The sequence below is a fragment of the Stegostoma tigrinum genome, chromosome 2, assembly GCF_030684315.1.
Source record: "Stegostoma tigrinum isolate sSteTig4 chromosome 2, sSteTig4.hap1, whole genome shotgun sequence".
NCBI classification, from domain to species: Eukaryota; Metazoa; Chordata; class Chondrichthyes; order Orectolobiformes; family Stegostomatidae; genus Stegostoma; species Stegostoma tigrinum.
Genome location: NC_081355.1, coordinates 79,213,842 through 79,225,309, shown reverse-complemented (window position 1 = coordinate 79,225,309; position 11,468 = coordinate 79,213,842). Strand labels below are relative to the sequence as shown.

The 11,468-nt window shown below is 39.5% G+C and overlaps 1 protein-coding gene across 1 annotated transcript in view; it reads right to left on the bottom strand.

The window, feature by feature from the left end:
* Positions 1-7,531: 7,531 nt before the first annotated feature.
* Positions 7,532-11,468, bottom strand: part of LOC125464190 (thrombospondin type-1 domain-containing protein 7A-like) — a 561,444-nt gene continuing 557,507 nt past the window's right edge. Inside the window, exon 31 of the mRNA XM_059654908.1 lies at positions 7,532-10,314. Coding sequence (XP_059510891.1) covers positions 10,230-10,314 — 85 coding nt within the window. The 3' untranslated portion in view covers positions 7,532-10,229. The remainder of the gene's footprint in view (positions 10,315-11,468) is intronic.

The following is an 11,468-nucleotide window of genomic DNA, read 5'->3' as shown; positions in this document are numbered from 1 at the left end:
ATTGTTAGAGATCTATGGTAAATGGGTAATGGGAGTATAGTGATTTAAGGACAATCTCAGCTTATTCGTGTGGTTGGTAGGACATGGCACTTAAGGTGCTATTTGATCACTCAAATGAGATAATTCAACTTATTCCTCTACTGTGTCCATGTTTGAGGAGCAATATTCCTGACATTGACTTCCTCTGTCCAGAGGCTTTGATCCTTTGCTCCTCCATTCCGTAACTTCAACCAAGTCCTTAGCGCCTCAGTGCTGGGAAAGCTTGCTTAGGAAAGAATTCCATTATTGGACAACACTTCTTATTCCTGGGTTTGAAGACATTGCTCATGGAACTTCTCCAGAGCTTTGAGGCACTTGCTGTCAGTTAGCCAAACTACCAAAGGTTCTAGCAGAGATCGTAGGAACTGACGATGCTGGAGAATCTGAGATAACATGGTGTGAAGTTGGATGAACACAGCAGGCCAAGCAGTATCAGAGGAGCAGGAAAGTTTGATGTTTCAGAAGAAGAAGGGTCTCGACCCGAAATGTCAAACTTTCCTGCTCCTCTGATGCTGCTTGGCCTGCTGTGTTCATCCAGCTTCACACCGTGTTATCAAAGGCTCTAGCAGAACAGGAATCTCTACTCCGCAGTAAATGAAAGTAGATTTGGGTTTGATATTTTGGCCCTCAAATGGTGTTTTCCTCAGTCGACCAAAAGCTGAGCTGGTGCATTGGAGATGCATTTGTATGGCTTCACTGAGAGCAAGCAGATGGAGTGTAGAGGGGGGAGGTTAGTTGTGGGTGTCTTGCTGTGGGATTTGCTTGGAAGAGAATCTTAGTTTTCCAAGGGTCAAGTGAAAAATCGATTTCTCCTATGCTTTAGCAAAGAAGCTCAGTTTTTAGTAAATGCACACACAAGGATCATCTGCACATTGAACTCTAAGGACTACAGTTGGAGTCGGTTTTATTTTGGGTTGAAGGCGCATACGTTGAACAGTTTCCCATCTGTTCTGTACAATATCTTGACACCTGTCATAGTTTGCTGGAATTGATGTGCAGTATTAGAGTGAGGGAAGTGGGAGAGTGTTCCCTATCTGGCAAGTTGTTACAGTCAGAGTAGAAAATAGACTATTTACTGTCTCTGCAGCAAATATTGAAGTATCTAATCAATAAAGAAAAGCAAGGGAAAAATAAGAATTAAAATTACGCATTTAAAAGTCTCTAGGAATAATGTATTACCTATAGGAATGAGAAACCATAGTTTATATTCTTCTCTTTTTGGTGAGGTTAAGCCAAATTGGCAACACGAATCTTATTATGAAAGGTGATTTTATGTCACAAAAAAGTAGCCTTAACATTTTATAGTGAGTTCTGATATATTTTAACAATTCAGTGCTGCAATTTCTTGAATAAGGCTTAGTGTTTGCCCAGTTTCATATGGCTTCTGGTAGCATGGCACAAATCATTCATCATTTGTAATCACACTGTACCTCTTCCTTCCTTGCCATAAATTATTTAAACACTAATAATAGTATGGGCATTAACAATGTGATCTAAACATCGGAAGAAGAATAAAGTTGGTTTGGTAATACTTTGTAGAGGTATGCAGTGTGAGAGAGAAGTGGCCACCAGATGATGGTGCAATTGTGCCAAGAGTCTGATTGCAATGAATGAAGCGAGCCTAGACATCACACTGCCAACCTGATAAATTCCAGCTAATTTTAAGACTAAGGCTGTTCAGAGGTACAGTTGGAGTTGACGTAGAAAAGATGAGGTGAACCTCGGCCAACTTAGACCTGTTACACTTTTTGAGGATCCAGCAGAAGTGCTCCGACTCTTAGTTTCATAAAGATATCATTCTGAATGGCTTTGTGGTCATTTTTGTGCAATTTTCCTCAAAGCACTGCTGATTAGGCCAGGCAAATCTCATATAATTATAAAGAATTTGCAGCATACCTTTAGATCTAAATTTGTACTGGGGTTGTCCTATAACTGACATAGCAAACTTATTGGCATTTTTAACAGTCTTGTACTTGGATAAAGGGGATTTAATGCACTTCAACCATGTCATCAGGTGGACATTGAGAGAATCTGATCCACTGAGGTAATCCCTTAACCCCTGATTTCCTTATTTGACTGCTACTCTTTCAGGAGTAGCCCAGATTATAGTTGAAGACAGGCGTACCCTGAAAGATGCATAGCAGAATCTCTGAGAAGACTCAGTGTTTGCTGGTGCTTGCGTTGGAGCCAGGAATTATCCGCAGGGGAGACAAATGGTCAATTTGAACAGGCATACATTATCAATGATGTTCACACCTTTGCAGTGATTTCTAGACTGGGCCAAAGCTCTGCTTCGTTGGGTCATCTGACCAGCTCTCAAAAAGGGGTAGCACCCCCAACTACATAAATAATGTTCAACTCACTGACTTTAAGACCATAAGACCATAAGGCATAGGAGCAGAAATTAGGCCATTTGGCCCATCAAGTCTATACCATCATTCAATCATGGCTGATAAGATTCTCAACCCCATTCTCCTGCTTTCTCCCTGTAACCCTTGATCCCCTTGATAATCAAGAACCTATCTATCTCAGTCTTAAATGTACTCAATGACCTGACCTCCACAACCTGCTGTGGCAGTGAACTCCACAGATTCACTACTCTCTGGCTGAAGAAGTTTCTCCTTATCTCCGTTCTTAAAGGTCTTCCCTTTAGTCTAAGGCTGTGCCTTTGGGTCCGAGTCTCTCCTGCCAATGGAAGCATCTTCCCAACATCCACTCTGTCCAGGCCATTCAGTATTCTGTAAGTTTCAATTTGATCCCCCTCATCCTTCTAAACTCCAATGGGTATAGTCCCAGAGTCCTCAAACGTGCTATGTTAATAAGACTTTGTGATAATTGCCCAGGAAGTTCAAACTTCTGAAACGTCTGATGGGCAATTATACAGCTTCTGGAACCCTCTGAGAAAGTCATCCATTTTTGTTGTGGACCAGGCCAAACTCCCTCAAAATATATTAAGAAGATAGTCTAGACTCTAACTTCTTCTTATTTTAAAGGTAATTGTAAGGCTTGCATTCCAGATGCAGTTCAATTGGTCAAACTGCTAAGTTTAAGCAAAACACAATTTATTTTATACTACAGTTAAGGAGGTGCTGGATGATTGTCATTGACTTCCCTCAGAAACTAGCCTGGAAACACAAACTGCCCAACTAGGAAAGTGACACGCTAATCACTAACACTTACTCCCCAGTTACTCACAAGATCCATCACATACCCAACTGACCAGATCTGACAGCCTCTATACCTCCAACACCCAATCCATGACACTAAATATCTTACCCAAATCATGATTTTCTAATCCTCTTGTCACCTAAATGCATGCCCTACCATAACTGACACTTGATCACACTCCACCCCTTCAAAGCACTCAACAATCACCAATATTCAAGCACTCACTGAACACCTAAGTGCCACTGGTACTTCATTCCTGTTACAGACTTTGTTCACATAAGTAATAGGAGCAGGATATGGCTATTTGCCCATTCCAGTCTGCTTTGCCATTCAGTAATATCACGGCTGACCTGACTGTATTCTTAACACCACTTTCTTAACCATTTACTTCCTTCCAGATTAAATATTTGTGTAACTCAACCCTAAATATTTTCAATAAAGCAGATTCCACAGACCAATGGGAAAGACAATTTCAGGGATTAATGGTCATCTGAGAGAAGAAATTACTGTTACAATTTTCTGTATTTAATGGGAAAGTAGTTACTTTGCAACATCTAGATCTGAATGCCCTCATAAAGGGACACATCGGCCTCAATTTATGTTCCCAGGTCAGTTATGTAGAGATGGGAGAATTCCTAGCTCTGTGAACCCTGCTTACTTCCCCATTTGTGGGCATGTGGAATTGGAATTCAGACTGGGAGAACCAGGATGAGGTGAGGGCTCTATTGGGTTCAGACTGGGCTGCATTGAGAACTTGTCTTTGGGTTGCAGTACTGTGCCTAAATCTTGAAGTATAAGAGTAAAATGTTAAATATTCCTCCAGTCCACTCCCTTCACCTCCGTACATTCTCCATGCATTATACATGCGACTAAAGCCCTGTACCATCTCCAATAGTCCCTCATACTCTTTCAATCATCTTACACTTATGCAGTGAGGTAGTATTAATCAGAGGCCTCATGATAAAGGAGCCTCTTGGTAACAGTGATCACAACATGCTAGACTTCCATGTTCAGTTTGAAAGAGAGAATGTGGCTCTATGACTAGTATTTTGCATCTTAATAAGGGCAACAGTGAGAGAATGAAGGCAGACCTGGGAAACTAGATTAAAAGTTAGCTCAGTAAAGTTGCACTGGGATTATTTTAAATGAAATACTTAATAATCCTCAGCAAAGATTTATTCCAGTGACAAAACAAAGGTCTTAGAAAAGGATGCATCACCCATTGTGAAAGAAGGCTGTTAGTATGGTATTAGAATTTAAAGAAATATTGTGCAAATCAGCAACAATTAATGGCAAGTCAGTAAATGGTTTGATTAGATAGTGAATAGGCTAATTTGTAACATAGAAATGAATAGTATGAATTTTTTTACAAGGATGTGTACTAGAAAACAGCACTAAAAAGTGAGTAAAAACTGAAAGAACAGTGAATACTGGATATCAGAAACACAATTTGTGGGAAAAGCTTAGCAGGGCCGGGGACCTTTCCTCAGAAATGACGGTAGCTAGAAAAAGGCTGGTTTTTATGCAGAGGATAGGGTGGGGGAGAGGGGCTAGGGAGTGAATGCTAGATGGAGATAGAGTCCAAAAAGAGAGAAGAACAGTTAGACAGACAAAGGAGTGGATGATGATTTGGCCTGGAGGGTAAATAACTGTTATTGGTGATGTTTAATGGCCAACAATGGGTTTGACCAACAAATGGTTGTGTGCAACAGCAGACTAAGTGATAACAAGGCCTGGTATGTGGGTGTTGAGGTAAGCACATGGGAGAAGCTCAAGCTCTAAATTTGTTCAACTTGCTATGGAGTCCAGAAGGCTATCATCTTCCCAGTCAGAACGGGGACTGTTACCAACTAACAATCTCCGTTAAATAGCTATTCATCCCCCTTGCCTAACCATTATCCATTCCTTTGCCTGTCCAAGTATCCTTCTCTCCCTTTGGGCTTGATCTCAGCCTATCATTTACTTCTTACCCCCCTCTCTCCATCCTGTCTTCTGCATAAAAGCCAACATTTTCCCAGCTACTATCAGTTCTGAGGAAGAGTCACTGGGCCCAAAACATTAACTCTGATTTCTCTCCAAAGATGCAACCAGATCTGCTGAGCTTTTCCACTAAAAGTGAGTGTCAGTCCTCTCAAGATTCAGAGAAATTGACAATAGAAAACTAAGAATTGGCAGAGGCTTTTAACAGGTGTTTTGTGGTCTTTCTTCATTGCAGATTATTTCAAAAACTTCCCAAAGATAATTGAAAATCAAGAAGTGATAGTCAGGGATGAATTCTTTTAAACAAATGAGGAAAAAGGTGGTGGGAAACTATTTGACCTAAAAGCCGACAAGTCCCCAGGAACAGCTGGCCTCCATCCTGGGGTCTTAAAATAAGTCATAGCACAGATAGATACATAGCTTATAATCTTCCAAAATTCCAGAAATTGCTAAATAGTGGCTCATGACCCCAGCAGGTCAGCAGCTAAATGTTTGGGGTCACAAGCTCTGTTGCAGCAAAGGCAGACGTGGGCCATGGATCAAATGCTAACAGCTCTGAGGGCCCCTTAATTCTCACTTTTTAAAATAATAGCCAGTGTGCACTGACCTCCTGATCCTGTGGGTATGAATCTTGCCTTAAATAAAACCTAATTCAAGGGTAACAAGGTGCAGAAGATTTCTGAAGAAGGGTCTAGGCCCAAAACGTCAGCTTTCCTGCTCCCCTGATGCTGCTTGGCCTGCTGTGTTCATCCAGCTCTACACCTTGTTATCTCAGATTCTCCAGCATCTGCAGTTCCTACTATCTCTAATACAAAGGTAGGTGTTTTTAACTTAAAAGACTTGTGGATGAAATAGTTTTCTCCTCCTCTGCTCTCACAGTTCTCTCAGCTCATTCACTAAGCACCATGCACAACATAGGTCTCACATTTCGGGTGGCGGTAGATTATAAATATGTAAGATTAATGTACCTCCAAACGATATAATAATTGGACAAAGTCTTGGGTTGTGGGAAAGATTTGTATCTGTGTCTGAAAGGGTTGATATTTGGATGAGATAACAAGGTGTCGAGCTGGATGAACACAATAGGCCATGAAGCATCAGAGGAGCAGGAAAGCTGACGTTTCAGATCTAGACCCTTCTTCAGAAAAGGATCTAGACCCAAAACGTCAGCCTTCCTGCTCCTGATGCTGCTTGGCCTACTGTATTCATCCAGCTCTACACCTTGTTATCTCAGATTCTCCAAGATCTGCAATTCCTACTATCTCTTGATATTTAGAAGCTTGTGATTTGTAGCTCCCACTGTGATGATGTCACATGGATACAGACACAGATTAAATCACAGAGTCAATGAACAGTTGTGTGATGGTTTTAGCCTGATGTGTGTTGGGAAGGTACCAGGGTCCATTGAGGATGTTACATCCTCAAATAACTCTTACAAATTTATCAAACATGATTTCCCGTTCACAAAACCAAGGTGACTTGGCTTGATTGCATTATGATTCCCTCAATGCTCCAAAAATAATAAGAATGTTACATTTGTGGCTTTCCTACTGGGGCATTTCTAGAATTTTGGGAAATTACAATCAATGTTTCTGCTTTTTAAGTAACTACTTCTTTTAAGTCAGTTGGGCACAAGCCTTCAGGTCCTGGGTGCCATCAGACTTTAGCAAAATTAGTTTTCCTAATACTTATTCTCTCATGATAATCATAGGTCCACTACTTAAATCTAACTGTAGCAAAAACACGAACAGCCTGTGAGGAGGGGAGCATGTGAAACACAGAATTTTGACTGAAGTAACATCACCCATAGATTCAGTCTCTTTTGAGAGTACAGGGTCACACATGCTCAGATTGGTTGCAGATGGAGTGATGCCAACTGACCCTCGACTACCACTTAAGATATGGCAGTTGGTGATTATTGCTGTTTGAACCCATTACCTCTCCTTTATTCTTAAGTAATTTACTAATATATCAAATAACTGAAACCACACAACTAATCCTTGTGAGATAACAACTTTAAAATGGCTCATTGTCCTTCCTTCCTGTCCATTCACCAATCTTCTTGCATATTAATATATTATGCCCCATCTAAGATTCCCTGGTGCTGCTTTCTCATCTCTAAGAACTTCCCATCCCACTCTAACACAATCAAGAGTTTAGTCTCACTCCACTCAATCCCACTTCTCCATGTATGCAGGCAGTCCAGCAGTGTTCCTGAACAACTGCTCCTCCAGCCACTGCCTTGCTTCATTCCCCTACCCAGGGCAGAAGCTGAGGAGCTGGACTGTGATCTATTCCATTGTGGAAACTTACATAGTGCAGAAATGGCTGAGCCAGAGGCAGTGGGAAGTGGCATATTGGCGAGACCACAGAAAAATGGAATCCCCGTCTATCTGGTGGCAGGATCTAGAACCTGCAACATCCGCTGGCATTTCTGACCAAGTAGCAGCGTGAAACTGTGATATGGAGAATAGGGATCTGTAGCAAAGATGCTAATTCACTTGAATTTAGCTACAAAGCTGTTGAATATCTGGGTTCTGCTGAGCTAAAATTAATGAAAATAAATAATTCAACTGTTGACAATTTGTTTTATTTAATGCTTCAGGTTGAATAAATGTTATCAAACAGTAACCTGCTCTAAAGCACGTGCCACATCTTTCATCTTAAATATAATCATTACTCAATAAAATTTGGATTCATTTACCCCCATAAAATTTTGGAGGTTGTACATAAACATTGTTTTAATTAAAAAAGAAAATATACATAATTTAAAAATTAAAAAAAGACAATATCTACAAATTAACAGTAAAACATTGGAATGAAAGAGAAACACTTTCTTTTTGCAGATGTCACTTTCATTCAATAAGCATGCAAGCAACCTACTGGGAGAGACTGTATTGAGTTAATTTCATGTGTGGTGCCAACTCTTCACTGACAATTTGTTTCAGCAAAGTGACAGGTGTCAGCACATTAACCATTTGTACAATTTGTTTTTAAGTTTAGTATCAGAAATATAACTCCCAACATCTTAATGGAAATTCAGATTGTAAAAAAATTATTCTGTTTCCTTGGACACGCCATTTATCATGATCCAGTAGGTAACAGTTACTTTGTCTCAGCAATTCATGTAAGGGTCTCATTGGAAAAGTATATTCTTATTACAGTGAACCAAAAGAATTAATTTTGTTCCCTTCAAATGTCGAAGATTTCCTGGAAGAGTTAATGTTGACGTAACAGTATTTTTAGAGGAAAATAAAATGTTCTGTTATGTAGATGAATGATGATTAGTATGTTTAATATGCTCTGATTCTTAGATTTATCATAATTCTTTTGGACAAGTCACTCCTGAATACTTTGTATCAGAATAATAGAATGAACTCATTTTCCATGAAGAGCTTATAAAGCACTCGCAAAGTAGCATTAATATATTTAGCATTATAAATGGATATTTATTCCCATAAATCTCAGAATTTTCACAAATAATTTTGTTTGGATGAAATGAACTGTGTGGCAACATTGATTTTTTTGCAAGTTAGCTGTTTTAATTAGAATTGATTGGGATTTCTGCCTTTTTGTCTGCTAACTGCAATTTCTATTCTTTTTCATGTTTTGGTAATGATTAACAAAGTAGCCAAAAAGTATCACCCCTTTAAAAGGAGCAACAGAAAAACAGTATAAAAGATTGAACTAGCAAAACAGCTAGTGAAATGTTTGCACAACGTAAGCACATAAGATCAGAACAAATACATTTTTTCATAAAATTCAACTAGATGCCTATAAATACTGCAACTATACTGACCACAGATAATACACTTTACAAAATAGCTGCAGTGACTATAGACACACACATGTCTGTACATACACTAACTGAAATACTCTGATTTCATTTTGCCACAGTGCAGAACTGTTGCAATCCATGAGTAAACAAGATTAGTTTGCTCCTTTTCAAACTATCTATTTTATTTTACTGAGGAGAGACACTTTTGCTAGAAAGATGCTATTTCTAAAGTGATGACAAGTTGAGTGCATATCATGCAGCACTAATATAGTGCAAAGAAGTGTCTCACATTTAAGAAGTGTTGCTGACCATGTTGTACAGGCCATTTAAGAGACCATTTCATTTGTTGGATTAAATAATATCATAGTTTGAAACATTACTATTTAGGTATGGCCATTTTCAGCAGCAGTATATACTGGAGTAATTGGCTAATTTGTTGGAAATACATAGACAGTTTCAGACACAAAGCATGGAAAGTTAACGAGAACAATATTTAAGCTGTTAATACTTAAGACTTCAATTTCCCAGTTGAATACTTTTCATTGTATTTCTTAATATCATAGTTTGCACTTTTTGAGCATCATGCTGTTTGAGAAACTCTAGCTATTTGGCTGTCCTTCTTGCTCTTACCATTAACTTGCCACCAAGCGTATGTATATTAGTCAGGGTTGCTGCATAAATTGTTGCCTTCACATTGATAGAAGTATAATGTTTGGATCCTTTTTGTAGTAACATTGGAAAATCATCAGTTTGAAAAACTCTGGTCTTGGGTTCACAGTTAAAGTTCTCATTCCATTAGATCTGTTCTTTCTGGCAAGTGTGCCTTAGGTCTGTGAGCAGTTGTCAGTTTTTCAGTTGACTCTTGTTATAGCTGGATAACTTTCTCACACTGAAACATCATACTGCATTTGATATAAAATCATTAGACAAAAAGCAATTCAATGTTCAGCTTTCCCTTTCACTTGTATCTTAATATCCTTTTCAAATAAATAATTTGCTTTGGTGCATTGCAGATAAGTTCTTTAGCAATATTTCAACTTGTTAACAATAGGCAGTTTTATCATTTGAAGCCTGTATTATAATGAATGTGTCATCTTGTGGTACATTTTGTCATCCATGTTCCTGTAAAAATGTCACAGTGCTCCAGAAACTGACAAACTGTTCCAGAATTCCCTACAAGACTGTAGACCAGACATACATGCTGCACATTATACCTTACACTAATGAAGAAAGACTGGGAAAGATCTTCAAGCAACAAGGGAAATTACATGTCAGCATCTCCATCATATGCCAGGGTCAAAGGTTTCAGCTTATTGTTTTGCTTTCTCTGCGGTTTCTTGGGTTTTTTGCTACAAATAAGATAGGATAAATACTCAAGTTACAATTAGCATTCAATCATCCCTTATATGATGTAACAATGTTATAGCAATATGCACAGAAGAATAGTTTAGGTTTACTTCCGAAGCAAGCCAATCACATTTCAAGATACTGTAAATCACATTCAGAGCTACTGTAAACAGTATTATGAGTTAGGGGTGGAGATATTGTCAAGCTTTCAACATCAGAATCATAAACAATGACTTCTGCTGGGATGAAGACTGGATCTGGCTAGCAAGGGGTGGCTCATTATTAAATACTCTGAAATCTTTTACTCCAAATTCACAATTGGAAAGCCATCACTTGGCTAGGACACCTGATTGGGATCTTTTCCTGTGAAACTATGTATCATAGAAAGAGTCAGTATCTTTAGGAAGGGGAGGGTATAAGTTAAATAGAACTGTCAAAAGCTGTACAGCACATTTGGGTAGGAATTTTACCCACCCTTGGCAAGGAGGTGGGAGGTGGCAGGTTGGCAAAATAGGATAGGAGGGGATTGGGACATGACTGATATGTTCCTTCTGCCATTGGCAGGAGAGTTGGCAAATTGGCTACCCACCAGAGGCCCCATTGAGCCATCTACGTCTTTAGACATTTTGGTATGGCCCACATGACAGCCCCCAGTGCCCATAACAGTCCCAGTGGTGACAAAATTGCCTGTACATCATAACCACAACTCACCCAGAACCATTACTGGGCCTGCCTGGATGATAGGCTATGCCTTCTCCCAACATCGCCTACCACTCCTTGAAAGCACATTGATCATTGAGATGCCTTAACTTGCAGCTCAGCGGTGACCAATGTTAGTATCATCGACCGATGTAACCAGAATTCCTGGAACTCAGTGAAAAGACAGTGTCTTCAATGGGGAGTTTCAGCCTGGGGTGAGCTCAGGCCAGACAACAGAAGCACTACAGAGACACTGTGAAGGCTTCTCTTAGGAATTTTGATATCTACTTCAAGTCTTGGGTGAAACGCATCCAGCATTTCTGCATGTGGCTCAGCTAAGTAAGAAATGATATGGTATCCTCTAAAAGCAAGTACATAGCAAAGGCAGAGAGGTAATGTGATGACAAGAACTCAAATCATCTGTGGTATCTTGTTCCATACACAGCAGATCCACCCA